Source organism: Tachyglossus aculeatus, chromosome X1 (genome assembly GCF_015852505.1).
Source record: "Tachyglossus aculeatus isolate mTacAcu1 chromosome X1, mTacAcu1.pri, whole genome shotgun sequence".
Taxonomy (NCBI): domain Eukaryota; kingdom Metazoa; phylum Chordata; class Mammalia; order Monotremata; family Tachyglossidae; genus Tachyglossus; species Tachyglossus aculeatus.
The window spans coordinates 135,658,357-135,673,315 of record NC_052101.1 but is presented as its reverse complement, the minus strand read 5'-3'; the positions used below and the strand labels follow the sequence as shown (position 1 = coordinate 135,673,315).

Genomic DNA, 14,959 nt, shown 5'->3' with positions numbered 1-14,959 from the left:
TATCCGGCCTGGACCCCAGTGCTTGGCCAACCTAGGCAGTTAGGGGAGTTATTTTGTGCTCCTAAAGTGGAATGGTGTCCACAGTGGTGGCCATAGAAACATCTGTGCCGCGGTCTTCCAAACAGTCTGGGTGGAACAGATTGCGACCCAGATTTCTCTGGGAAGGGCTGAGCTGGGCCCCAATGAACATCACCCAGTTTTACTGTCATCTGGCAAGTGGAGGTGTCAGAAGGCGGGGAAAAGGGGAAGGTCTTCAGTTCAAAACCCAGTGGCTCTGCTTAGGAAGGGAAAGGAGGATGGGGGGACAGGGCCCTTGCAGCCAGGTTTCAGGGCCGGATTCTGGTGGGAGCCACAAGTCCTCGGGCCACCTGGTACAAACCCCCCCACTCCCTACCACCGCTCCTATCTGCCGAGCACGTGGGAACAGTCCCACCTCAGAGAGAAGCGAAAGTCAGGAATGAGCCCCTGCCACCGTCCGGGTACCCGCAGACCCGCTGGGTGGAAAGAGACCAATAGGTTTGTGCCCTTATGCTACCGCAAGGCTAAAGCCCCTCTAGAGAAGGACTCCTTCCTATGAAAGTTCATTCACTCATCCAGTTGTATTTATTGAGCTCTTACTGGATGCAGCAAACTGTACTCAGCACTTGGGAGAGTACGCTACAATGACAGACAGAGACGTTCCCTGCCCAAAGCTGCCACATCAATGGTGATAGTCTCATTTGTAACTACCTGGGGGCATGGGACCTGTGGGGAGAAGAAACAGAGAATTGCATTCATGATACTTTTAGCTAGATTAGAAATTTTAATTCCCACCTGCTATCACGGTGTTCACACATTCATACAGAAGAGACATGGCAGAAGTGCTGAAAGGCAAAACGTGAAAGATTACCAAATGTTTGATGAAAAGGCCTGCAGGACCTCGCAGCATACGCAAAGGACGGCACAGATGGGGCCAACGCCCTGGCAGCCCCGCCGCCGGCCCCCATTTCCTAAAGTTCATTCCCAGAGTCCAGGCTAGCTCGGCCGCCCATCTCCATCCAACGCAATAGATCCCACTGAAATTGGGAGACTCAGACTCCAGAGGCCTGACAAGTTTTTCAACACAAGAGCAATCATTTTCCTTTGACTGTTTTGCAGCCAAATATGACCATGTAAATCCTGTGAGGAGCAGGGAGGGAGAGGGAGAGGGAGAGGGAGAGGGAGAGGGAGAGGGAGAGGGAGAGGGAGAGGGAGAGGGAGAGGGAGAGGGAGAGGGAGAGGGAGAGGGAGAGGGAGAGGGAGAGGGAGAGGGAGAGGGAGAGGGAGAGGGAGAGGGAGAGGGAGAGGGAGAGGGAGAGGGAGAGGGAGTCTCACCTGCCATGCCTAATTTCTATAATAATAATAATAATAATACAAGTAGTGGTATTTGTTAGCACTTACTATGTGCCAGGCACTGTACTAAGTAAATCAGGTTGGACACAGTCCCTGCCCGACATGGGGCTCACAGTCTCATATCCCCATCTTACAGATGAGGTAACTGAGGCCAGAGAAGGAAGTAAAGAGACTTGTCCAAGGTCACAACAGACAAGTGGCGGGGCCAAGATTAGAACCTAGGTCCTTCTGCGTCCCAGGCCTGGGCTCTTTCCATTAGGTCACCCTGCTTCCCTGCCTGGACTTTTAAATAAGATTTAAATTTAATTTAAATAATTTAAATAATTTAATTTAACTTTAATTATTTAAAGTATTTTTAAATAAGAAACTCTTTTGTCCCAGGCAGGTAAGGGGTAATAACCCTTACCTATTATTTCACGCTCGCTCCAATCGGACCGTCTCTATATGTTGCCAATTTGTACTTCCCAAGCGCTTAGTACAGTGCTCTGCACATAGTAAGCGCTCAATTAATACGATTGATGATGATGATGCCCTTTGCCTGTGTTCATAAGTTCAGAGAAGCAGGGTGGCCTAGCACATAGAGAATAGGCCTGGGAGTCGGAAGGTTATGGGTTCTAATCCCAGTTCTGCCACTTGTCTGCTGTGTAGCCTTGGGCAAATCACTTCACTTCTCTGGGCCTGTTACCTTATCTGTAAAATGGGGATTAAGACTGTGAGCCCAATGTGGCAGGTGGATTGTGTCCAACCTGATTTGTTTGTATTCATCATCATCATCATCAATCGTATTTACTGAGCGCTTACTATGTGCAGAGCATTGTACTAAGCGCTTGGGAAGTACAAATTGGCAACATATAGAGACATTCCCTACCCAACAGTGGGCTCACAGTCTAAAAGGGGAAGACAGAGAACAAAACCAAACATACTAACAAAATAAAATAGAATAGATATGTACAAGTAAAATAAATAGAGTAATGAATATGTACAAACATATATACATATATACAGGTGCTGTGGGGAAGGGAAGGAGGTAAGAAGGGGGGATGGAGAGGGGGACGAGGGGGAGAGGAAGGAAGGGGCTCAGTCTGGGAAGGCCTCCTGGAGGAGGCGAGCTCTCAATAGGGCCTTGAAGGGAGGAAGAGAGCTAGCTTGGCGGATGGGCAGAGGGAGGGCATTCCAGGCCCGGGGGATGACGTGGGCCGGGGGTCGATGGCGGGACAGGCGAGAACGAGGTACGGTGAGGAGATTAGCGGCAGAGGAGTGGAGGGTGCGGGCTGGGCTGGAGAAGGACAGAAGGGAGGTGAGGTAGGAGGGGGCGAGGTGATGGACAGCCTTGAAGCTGTATTCCCCTCCAGCGCTTAGTACAGCGCCTGGAACATGGTAAGCACTTAAATACCATTATTTCTACTACTACTACTATTACAAGTTGCAGATCCCTTGAGGTCTTTTTGCAAGTATTCTGCACTGAGATTTAGCTGTTCTTTCTCCCCTCAACCCTCTGAGTGCTTTCCCCTTCCTTGTCCTCCCGTGGCTGGGGGGGAAAATGCACAGGTAACAATTGGACACAGTCCCTGGCCCTCAAGGAGATCACAATCTAAGACTAAGGGAGGGGAGCAAAGGCGGGCAACAGACATCTAAGGACAGTTGAAATGATCAAAACCCGAGCCTGGCAACAGGAGGGTTTAGGGCATGGTGCTGGGGCCAGGGGGGGAGAGCAGGGCTATGTCCAGAAAAATCTATTCTAACCAAGCAGTGGAAGGTCCCTTAGTCCAGGACTGATTCAGGCAAAACATGATCCCTTCAGTCTAGACTCTGGCACATCTCTCTTGCCCGATTCCTGTTTGACAACTTTTTCTTAGCACACAATTGCAACCAAAAGCCATGGAGACCAGTCCACCATTTCACAGTCTTCCCAACGTGCGAAAAACAGAATCTCAGGGAATGTGAAAGCTTCAACCTAAGTATGAACAAAGCTCTAAACTGAAAAAGTGCACCAGACCTAGATTCTGTGTTCAGCATAACAGGGCCACTCTCACTTCAGCATTTCAACTTTCCTTAGAATGAAGAAGGAAATAAAATGAAATTCTCTCTCCAAACTTACCTATGGATAAGATTAGTAAGAGGCTCAATCAGTTTCTTTCCCAGTCTTGGTTCTAATGGGGTAAGAGCACCAAACTAGTTGGAAAAAAGAAGAAATCGTCAATCATTAACTTAAATGCACTGCAGAGGACATTTCTTTACAGCATTTTGACAACGCAAAGAAAATCTTGCAATCATACCTACTGGGTGTCAGAAGCCCTTGGGAGGAGTATCATAGAATGAGTAGACATGATCCCTGCCTTCAATAATAATAATTATGGAATTTGTTAAGCGCTATGTGCCAAGCACTGCTCTAAGCGCTGGAATACATACAAGGTAATTGGGTTGTCCCACACAGGGCTCACAGTCTTAATCCCCATTTTACAGATGAGGTAACTGAGGCACAGAAGCTAAGTGGCTTGCCCAACGTCCCACAGCAGACAAGTGGCAGAGTCAGGATTAGAACCTATGTCCTCTGACTCCCAAACCCATGTTCTTTCCACTAAGCCATGCTGCTTTCAAGGAGCTGACAGTCAGGGGTTGGGGGCCTGTGGTGGAGACACTCGCCCCCGCTTCAAAGCCTTATTGAAGATGCATCTCCTCCGAGAGGCCTTCCCAGACTAAGCCCCACTTTTCCTCATCTCCCACTCCCTTCTGCTCCCTTTGCTCTCCTCTCTCCCTCCACCCAGTCCCACAGCACTTATGTATATATGTGCAATTTCATTTATTTGCATTGATGTCTGGCTCCCCCATCTCTAGACTGTGAGCTCATTTGTGGGCAGGGAATGTCACTGTTTATTGTTGTACTGTACTTTCCAAGCGCTTAGTACAGTGCTCTGCACACAGTAAAAGCTTAATATGACTGCATGCATGAATGAATGGAGGCAGAAACCACGAAATGCAGAAAATAAGAGCAATAAAAGGACAGTGCCTCCTTGGACAGGCAAAATAGTGGAGTATGAAAATTCAGCTGAACGAGAAGCCATGGGGCCCAGTGGATAGAGCATGGGGCCTGGGTGTCAGAAGGACCTGGGTTCTAATCCCGGCTCTGCCACTTGTCTGCTGTGTGACCTTGAACAAGTCCCTTCACTTCTGTGGGCCTCAGTTACCTTCTCTGTAAAATGGTGATTAAGACTGTGAGCCCCATGTGGGACAGGGAAAGGGTTCAATCTGATGATCTTGTGTCTACCGCAGCACTCAGTACAGTGCCTGGCATACAGTACGTGTTAAACATACCATAAAAAAAAACCTCGCTTGCTAGCTGACCCTTTGGCAAGTCATTCAATCAATCAATTGTATTTCTTGAAGGCTTACTGGGTGCCGAACACTGGACTAAGCACTTGGGAGCATACAAAACAAAAAATATAACAGCCCATGGCAAGCTTACAATCTAGAGGGGGGGAAGGACATTAAATAAATTACGGATATGTACGTAAGTGCTGTGGGGCTGGGAGGGGGGAATAAAGGGGGCAAGTCAGGGTGATGCAGAAAGGAGTGAGAGAAAGGAAATGAGGGAAGGGTCTTGGAGGAGATGTGCTTTAAATAAGGTAGGGAGAGTAACTGTCAGGTATGAAAAGGGAGGCTGTTCCAGGTCAGAGGCAGGACATGGGTGAGTTTGGCAGCGAGATAGACAAGATCGAAGTACATCAAATAAATTGGCATTAGAGGAGCAAGTGTGTGGGTTGGGTTGTTGTAGGAGAGCAGTGAGGTGAGGTAAGAGGATGCAAGGTGATTGAGGGCTTTAAAGCCAATGGTGAGGAGTTTCTATTTGATGCAGAGAACCACTGGAGATTCTTGAGGAGTGGGGAATTATGGCCTGAATGTTTTTTAGAAAAATGATCCAGGCAGCAGAGTGCATGGACCGGAGTGGAGAGAGACAGGAGGCAGGGAGGTCAGCAAGGAGGTACAGGAATCAAGGCAGGATAGGATAAGTGTTTGGAGTCATGTGATAGCAGTTTGGATGGTGAGGAACGGGTGGATCTTAGCCATGCTGTGACGGTTGACCGGACAGGATTTAGTGATAGATTGAATGTGTGGATTAAGTGAGAGACGGGAGTCAAGGATAACATCAAGGTCACAGGCTTGTGAATCGGGAAGGATGGCGGTGCCGTCACAGGCTTGGGAGTCAGAGGCCATGGGTTCGAATCCCAGCTCTGCCGCTTGTCAGCTGTAAGACTTTGGGCAAGTCACTTCTCTGTGCCTCAGTTACCTCATCTGGAAAATGGGGATTAAGACCGTGAGCCCCATGTGGGACAACCTGATTGCCTTGTATTCTCCCCAGCGCTTAGAACAGCACTTGGCACATAGTAAGCGTGTAACAAATGCCATTATCATTATTATTATTATTACAGTGATGGGCAAGTCAGAGGGGGACAGGGTTTGGGTGGGAAGATAAGTTCTTTTTTGGACATGTTAAGTTTGAGGTCACAGGAGGACATTCAAGTTCCGATGTCTTGGATGCAGGAGGAAATGTGAGACTGCAGAGAGGGAGAGAGATTGGGACTGGAGATGTAGATTTGGATATCATCTGCATAGAGGTGGTAGTTGAAGCCATGGGAGTGGATGAGTTGTCCAAGGGGGAGGGTGTAGATGGAGAACAGCAAGGGACCCAGAACTGAACCTTGACGGACACCCACAGTTAGGGGTGGGAGGCAGACGAGCAGCCCGTGAAAGAGACTGAGAATGAGCAGCCAGAGAGATAGGAGGAGAACCAGGAAAGGACAGCGTCAGTGAAGTCGAGGTTGGATGACATTTCCAGGAGAAGGGGATGGTCGAAAATATCGAAGGCAGCTGAGAGATGGAGGAGGATTAGGATGGAGTAGAGGCCGGTGGATTTGGAAAGACGACGATCGTTTGTGACCTTTGAGAGGGCAGTTTCTGTGGAGTGAAGGGGATGGAAACCGGACTGGAGGGGGTTGAGGTGAATCGGAGGAGAGGAACTTGAGACAGCCGGTGTAAACAGCTCGCTCAAGGAGTTTGGAGAGGAATGGTATGAGGGAGATGGGGTGATAATTGGAGGGAGCTGAGGAGTCAAGAGGAGATATAAGCATGCTTGAAAGCAGTGGGGAAGAAGCCACTAGAGAGAGAACAGTTGAAGATGGCAGTTATGGAGGGAAGAAGGAAGGGGGGAAGTGTTTCGATAAGGTGTGAAGGAATAGGGATGGATGTGCAGGTGGAAGGGGTGGACTTTGAGAGAAAGAAGGAGATCTCCTCTAGAGATACTGCTGGGCTGGATGGGAGAGTTGAAGAAGGGGCAGTGGGGAGGGAGGGACTGGAGAGGAGCAGGAGAGATTTTAGGAAGATCACACCTGATCAATTTCAATTTTCTCAATAAAGTGGGTAGCCAGATCATTAGGGACTACTTCTCTGTGCCTCAATTTCCTCACCTGTAAAATGAGGAGAAAAAGCCCTATTCCCCCTCTAGACCGTGGGCCCCAAGTAGGTCAGGGACCGCAATCAATCCAATTACCTCGCATCTATCCCAGGGCCCGGCACGGTGCTTGGCACGCCGAGAGCAGTTAATAAACCCCATCAGCATCAAGACCCCAAAGCATCGTCCACTGGACCGGAGTGCTCCACTCGATGACTGCATCCAGAGCCGCTGATGCTCAGGGGGACCCGGCTAAGACCACAGCCTTTCACTTCCCAAAGCCAGCTGCTCGGCATGGGGGAGCAGGCCCGGACATCCCAGAGCCACCAGTGGACAAGCCACTGGAGAGGGGAGTTTGGCCCTCACCTGCCAAACGGCCCCGGCGACATCCTACTCTGTCCTCCCAGGGAGACAACAGTTTTGTCGGCTCGACTTCCCACCCCTCCACCTCACCCCAAGCCGGGGGCCACAGGGGTCCCTTGCGGAAACAAAGGAAACCTGTCCCAGAAATGGTTGTCCTCGCCACACTAACGTGACTTAAGGACGTAGTCACAGAAAATGTAATCAAATGGGGCAAGAGAAGCCATGAAAATAGCCACTGTGGCCCAGAAACCTTCCTCCCCCTCCCTATCTCCCCGCCCCCCCCCCCCCCCGAAAAAAATTCCTGGCCCTGGATACCTTCTTCCATTCACAATGTCAACTTCCAGCCATTCCATTTGCAATGAGAGTCAAGAGTCTCATGCCTCGGGCTCCAGATGGAGCCAACTGACCATTGATGATCCTGTGGCTGATTCTATAATGAAAACCCCATGAGCGCCAGCACCTGGGGCCCACACGATGAAGAATCCCGACGGAGTCGGAAATTCAAACTGGACTTGGATCAACCTATTTGCAGCATGCCAATACCTGACAAGAACCACCATGGGGAACTTCAAGGCTCCAAATCAATCAATCAATGGCATTTAGAGAAGCAGCATGGCCTAGGGGCAAGAACATGGGCTTGGAAGTCAGAGGACGTGGGTTCTAATCCCGGCTCCACTACGTGTCTGCTGGTGACCTTGGACAAGTCATTTCACTTCTCTTTGCCTCAGTTACCTCATCTGTAACATGGGGATTAAGACTGTGTGGGACACGGACTGGGTCCAACCTGATTACCTTGTATCTACCCCAGTGCTTAGAACAGTTCTTGGCACATTTTAAGCGCTTAACAAATACCATAATAATAATCTAATTATTATTATTATATTATTTACTGAGCACTATGTGAAGAGCACTGTCCTGAGCCTCTGGGAGGGTACAACAGTTGAGAGCAGTGGGAAGAAAATGGAAAAACAAACCCTCAAACCCCTCAGACTACACAGAACACATAACATTTAACAGCGGGTTTCACTCTTACTCAGTGGAAGGGCTACCTGGCAAACTGTAAATGACAGCCCCACCTTCTGCCTGCTAAAAAGGAGATGGCATCTCATCAGCACAGGATGACAAGGGGAACTCACCGCAGCTATACAAGATCCCATGTGCTATACCAATCCTTGCTTGGTAGGTTCTCAACTCTCCCCGGCAATTTGGCTGGGGGAAGGGAAAGAAAAGGGCATACACACCGCATCTCTATATAATTGAGGAAAGCTCACTGGGAGAAGCGGGGCACTTCAGGAGGGCTCTGAACACGGGGAGAGCTGTGGTCTGGCTGACGTGGGACAGGGAGGAGTTCCAAACCAGGGTAAACTGAGTATGGGCTGGAGGTGGGACAGTCGCAAGCTAGGCCTGGTTAGAACATTGGCTGTGGAATGAGGAGAACGAGGTGGGGAGTAACAGATTGAGAGAAGTTAGGTCAGATGGGGCCAGACGACTGATAGCCTTGGGGCCGACTGTGTGGAGTTTCTGTTTCATGAGACCAGATGCAGGGAGTCAGGGGAGGGTTCGGAGGACAGGAGAGATGTAGGCCGAGCGATGCTTCAGGAAGACTGTGCAGCGGCACTGTGGAGTATGACACGTTGGTGGGTGGGTGGGTGGGTGGGGGGAAGAGACACAGAGACTGATGCATTAGTCTAGCCTTCTAGACTAGTGCATCTAGACTAGTCTTAAGAGAAGCAGCATGGCTCAGTGGAAAGAGCAGGGGCTTTGGAGTCAGAGGTCATGGGTTCAAATCCTGGCTCCGCCAATTGTCAGCTGTGTGACTTTGGGCAAGTCACTTCACTATGCCTCAGTTACCTCACCTGGAAAATGGGGATTGAGACTGTGAGCGCCCCACCCCCACCCCGTGGGACAACCTGATCACCTTGTAACCTCCCCAGCACTTAGAACAGTGCTTTGCATATAGTAAGCGCTTAATAAATGCCATTATTATTATTATAGCCATGGCGAGACCCGAGCTTGGTCCAGAGTGGTGACAATCTTTGGGGAGAGGAAGGGGAGGAGCCAGAAAATTTGCAGGGGAAAGAAAGACAGGATTTGGCAAAGGACCGAATGCAAGGTCTCAGGCTCGTTGCTATGCCTCCTCACCACCACTGGCTCTCCCCAGATGATACCATCTCCCGAGCCACTCTCTAACAAAAGGGGCCTCATCTCCTACTCTCCAAGACTCACTGGCAAAAGGGAAAGAGTCGGCTTCCTTCTTGCTCCCCAATGCCGTTTTTGCAACATACTCCCCCCACTCTCCAACACCCTCTCTTTCTCTCCTTCGATGCCCACGTCGTCCGTCCCTACCTCCCTCTCCAATTGCCGGTCGTCACCATCGTCTACCACCTCCCAGGCCGCACCACTAACTTGCTGGACCATTTCGATGCCTCTTTCACCTTTCCTCCTCGCCTTCTCTGTCCCCTAGGGTGATCCTCGGGGCTAAACATCCACACAGACATTCCCGACAACCTGCCCATTGCCTCCTGTTTCTCAACTCCACTTACCTCCTGCTCCATTCTGCCTCACCCACTCACCAACTTGGACACATGCTCGATCTCATCATCTCTAGTCACTGCACTGCGCCCCCGGCACTTACATCCATTCCATTTCCCCTATCTGAAATGTATGCTAATGTCTGTCTCCCACACTAGATTGTAAACTCCTTAAGAGCAGGGATAGTGTCTACCAGCTCCATTGTATTGGACTCTCCCAAGCACCTAATATAGAGCTCTGTATACACGGATTGATAGATATGGCTACAAGGAAGTCATGATAATAATAATAATAATAATGGCATTTATTAAGCGATTACTATGTGCAAAGCACTGTTCTAAGCACTGGGGAGGTTACAAGGTGATCAGGTTGTCCCATGGGGGGCTCACAGTCTTAATCCCCATTTGACAGATGAGGTAATTGAGGCTCAGAGAAGTGAAGTGACTTGCTCAAATTAGAATTTGAGCTGGAATTAGCTCCCATGACCTCTGACTCCCAAGCCTGTGCTCTTTCCACTGAGCCACGCTGCTTCTCTGTGGCAAGGCCTAGTGGGTAGAGCCCAGGACTGGAGTCAGAAGGACCTGAGTTCTAATCCCAACTCTGTCCTCTGTCTGTTGTGTAACCTTGGGCAGTCACTTCACTTCTCTGGGCCTCAGTTACTTCATCTGTAAAATAGGGATTAAGACTGAGAGCCTGTGTCCAACCTGATTAGCTTGTAGCTAGCCCAGCACTTAGTACCCCAGCACCTGGTACATACTAAGCACTTAAATACCCATCACTAAAAAAAAAAAAGAGAGAGAGAGAGGGAGAGAGAACGAGTCACCTTGGAGAGTGCAGGGGAGGTGGTGGGATGTCAAGAAGAGAGGTCGAGGGGCAAAAGTGAGGGCGCCAGGTGCATACAAACTAGCATTCTACCTCCAACAGCAAGCGGCACCCGAATGCTACAATGGTTGCCTTCCTTGGCATACACTCTCACCGTTCGGGACAGACTCACACCCCTAGCCTTTGCCCCCACTATATGCCCCTAGTTTCCAGAGGTGATGCTGTTCTTAAAAAAGCTACAAGAATGCTGGTTTCAGGACAACCAAGTGCCTTCTGCAGTTCTGCTGGGCAGCCCTGCCTAGAGAGAGGGGAATCAATGGAGCACTTGGAGTGGGGAGGAGGCCATAGGCCCAAGAGTTTGAAGTGGGGAACATGGACCCCTCTGTAGTCAAACTCGTCAAGAAGCACTGATTGTCACAACACTTAATGTACTTTTTCAAGTGCTTAATAGAGTGCTCTGCACACAATAAGCGCTCAATAAATACCATTAACCTGAAATTAATCAATTGCATTAATTGTGGTATTTGTGAACAATCATATTTATTGAGTGCTTACTGTGTGCAGAGCACTGTACTAAGTGCTTGGGAAGTACAAGTTGGCAACATATAGAGACGGTCCCTAATCAATCAATCAATCATATTTATTGAGCGCTTACTGTGTGCAGAGTACTGTACTAAGAGCTTGGGAAGTACAAGTTGGCAACATATAGAGAAAGTCCCTACCCAACAGTGGGCTCACAGTCTAAAAGACTACCCAGTTATGCGCTTACTATGTGCCAATCGTTGGGCTAAAGACATGATAATCAGGCCCCACAGGAGGATCACAGTCTAAGTAGGAGGGAGAACAGGTACTGAATCCCCATTATACAGATGAGGGACGTGAGACCCAGAAAAGTGAAGTGATGCCCTCGGTCACACAGGAGGCAACCAGCAGATCCAGGATTAGAAGCCAGGGCCTCTTGACTCCCATACCTGGGTTCTTTCCACTAGGCCATGTGTTACCAGAAAATATATCCAATTCAAGATTTTTGCTCACCACATTGGAAAGTAACACCTGAATAATACTTGCCAATTTTATAATTTTAATGAGGACCCAATTATTGGTTGAAGAAGTCATCAACTTAAAAAAGAGTGGGGCGAGGGAAAGGTAATTTTTGGGATTGCGCCTGGCCAGCTCACAAATAACGTTCACAGCAGCAGACTGTACACCTGTGAAATAAGAAGAGAAGTTCAAGTCAGAGGTCAGGTTTTCTGACTCGAACCACGTATTAAATGTTTACACTCAAGGACAATGCCATTTCCACGCCACTTCATTACATGGTAATGACTCCCATCCATGGTTTCCCTTCCCACTGTCTTCTCCTCCATGTCAGCTGACATTGCTCCCTAAGTCCAAGTGACTTTGGGGGTTATGAACATCTCTTTTGAAACCCAAAGTCCCCAAACAACTGAACTCTTTAATCCACTGCTGGCCGCTCATGTATTAAATGTCAGAATCGTTACCCGTAGGGAGTGATTTCAAGTATGCTCAGGTTACGAGAGTGGACTGTGATTTTTTTAGAAAAAGGAAGGGGGAAGGGCGGAGAGGAGGAACAGAAATTTATAAAGCAACACAGAGGGACAACATGGGTAGATGAATGTCTTGGTGAAGAAGGGAGAGAGAGGACTGGGCAAAGCCAGGAACTGGCTCTCCGGGGCACCCTGCCACTTAACCTTCTGATCAAAGGCAGTCACGAAACTGGTGGCCTGTGACTTCTCGGAAAAGTTATTCGACTCTACCACCTCATTACTCTGCCACAAACGACTTGGCCCGACCCGCTATGAACGCGAAGCAGAAGGCCCATTCCCGCCACAAATACCAATGAAAAGCAACAAACCAGGATCGGGATCCTCCAGTTTCTCTTTAAGGCGCGGGAACGCAGGGCGCAGTGACTCTGGATACTTCAAAAACACTTTGTACATGATCAACACTGCCTTCTTTCTGATATAAGGCTTCGTGTGCGACATCTGTTAATAAAACCATTGGCAGAGGTTCAATCACCTTTGCTGACGTCACGATGAAGCCCCTACATCTTCCACCACCTACATCTGGGGTCACCTATGGGAGGGCCTGCCTGCAGCTTACTGCTTTAGTGCTCTCACCATCTGCTAAGAGCTCAAGACCCAAACACCGGTCCACTGATTTCAACCCTACTGGACTCACAGCCCCAACAGCAGAGTTAGTCCTAAAATGGGACCAAAAAAAACAGCCCCAAAGCAAGGGCCCACTCAAGGCTTCAATGCTCTGTTCCTAGGAATGAAAAATCAGCTTCAGGCTCTGCATTCTCCCATTCCAATATCCACCCAGGGGCCCTAGAGTAGCAAGTACAACACCATACAAATAAGGCTGGGGGGCACATGGATTCTTCCAGGGTACTTTGGGATGCCTGACATTGATCTGAATGGACAGCTAAGTCAGCGGCGGAGACAAATACCGTCGCCAAGTTTCTCCTGTACTGACACCAAAATCTTCTGGACAACCTCGTAATTACCCAGAATGTGGCGGGAGACATGATTTAATAGACTGGAAAAAGAGCTGAATCCTGATTCCCGGGAGCAGCGTTACTGAAAAGTAAGTTTCTATCTGGCCAAAATGTGGAAGAATAAATGTCCAAAACAAAAAAAAAATTAATCTTGGGGAGTATTTCATGAACAGAAGCTTAAAAAAATTATTATAGACACAGCAAATGGTTTTTCAACATAAAACAAGAAAGCTCCCTTTCTTTCGTCAAACAGCTCACCAAGGTCATGATGTCATTGGCCAAATCTCTGGCAAGATCCGGGGTGACAAAACAGGACAAACCAGTCAATGCGACGCCAGTATCGTACTGGTTGGGGCTACTCAGGTCCTGGAAAGGAAGGGAAAATATGGTTAAAATACATCCACCACCACCACCACAATTATTTCCAGGAATTCAAAATGACTGGAGAAGCAGCATGGCGTAGTGGATAGAGCACGAGCCGGGAGTCAGGTCATGGGTTCTAATCCTGGCCCTGCCACTTGTCTTCTGTGTGACCTTGGGCAAGTCACTTCACTTCTCTGGCCCTCAGTTACCTCATGGGGAAAATGGGGATCAAGACTGGGAGCCCCATGTGGGGCATGGATTGCGTCCAACCCGATTTGCTTGTATCCTCTCCAGTGCTTAGTACAGTGCCCGGCACACAGTAAGCGCTTCACAAATACCGTAATTATTGTTATTACTTGCACATACACACCCAGAATGGACTAGTATTAATCAATCAATCGTATTTATTGAGCGCTTACTACCAAAGGTGTTGGCGAGGCCCAAGCAACAAAGACTCACGAGGCCTCGGCCTCGAGTCCCCAGTGCAGCTCTTCGCTCTGGACTCGAGGAATCAATCTATGGTATTTACTGAGTGCTTACTGCGTGTGTAAAGAAGAGCAGTGGACTAAGCGCTACTATAGCCACACTCCAGTGGCGTAGCTCTGAGGGTTTGAGTTCTTTCTCCAGAGTCGTCCCACACTGGGAGGATTTGTCTGGGCAAAAAAAAACAAACCAAAAAAAACCAAAAAACCCTTTGGGAAAAATGGAGCCCAATAGAACTGGGCACAAAGGGCAGTGGGTGTCCCCACATGAGTGCCTTCCTGGGAAAATCCCACTTTCAGGTTGATCATCAAGAACTGCTTGCTTGGAGGCTTGAAGGTTTCCTGGCTCACCCCCACAGGGGGTCTGGGTTTTTGGGCCTGGCTAGGTCCATTCTCTATGGTATTTACGGAGCGCTTACTGCTGGACTGAGTGCTTGGGAGAGCCAATCGATCAACCAATCCGATTTATTGAGCGTTTATTGTCTGCAGAGCACTGGACTAAACGCTTGGGAGAGTACACCATAATAGCGCCGGTGGATACATTCCCTGCCCACGAGTTTACAGTCTAGAGGAATATAACACAGTCCAATACATGATCCTTGCCCTCAAGGAGCTTACAGTCTAGTGGAAACCACTTGGAAACCACACCTGAGAGGCAGCAGTGCTTCCTTCCTCTTGGAAATTACTGAAGATGCCCTGGCTGTGGGGTATCATGGCACTCATGCCGCTTCATCAAGCCACAGTCCTGCTTCAAAGGGCAAACAGAAGGGGGGGAAGAACTGGTGGCAGGGTGGGGAAGCCTTCAGAGCCTGAGAAACACCATGCCCCATCTGACCCAAGGCCACCTGATGCAGTGCTCTCACTCACTCACGTGTTCACACTCTCTCTGTGTGTCGCTCTCTCTCGCACACAAACACACAAGCATGTGTGCGCACGCGCGCAGGGATGTAGGGAGGCAATGGGGGACTGATGGCTGCCATCCTGAACAGCCATCCCCAATGGACCATCCATGCAGCACTTTCTTTAAAATGGCTTTTATTAAGCTCTTACTACGTGCCA

The 14,959-nt window shown here is 49.1% G+C and overlaps 1 protein-coding gene across 2 annotated transcripts in view; it reads right to left on the bottom strand.

Annotated features, from left to right (window-relative positions):
• AP3D1 (adaptor related protein complex 3 subunit delta 1) overlaps positions 1-14,959 on the bottom strand; it is a 108,733-nt gene that overhangs the window by 64,464 nt on the left and 29,310 nt on the right. For both annotated transcript variants that reach the window (XM_038740567.1, XM_038740566.1), the window contains exons 5-9: positions 13,314-13,421; positions 12,411-12,540; positions 11,603-11,742; positions 3,470-3,543; positions 814-863 (exon numbers count right to left, since the gene is read on the bottom strand). In XM_038740567.1, the coding sequence (XP_038596495.1) occupies positions 814-863; positions 3,470-3,543; positions 11,603-11,742; positions 12,411-12,540; positions 13,314-13,421 (502 nt within the window). The remainder of the gene's footprint in view (positions 1-813; positions 864-3,469; positions 3,544-11,602; positions 11,743-12,410; positions 12,541-13,313; positions 13,422-14,959) is intronic.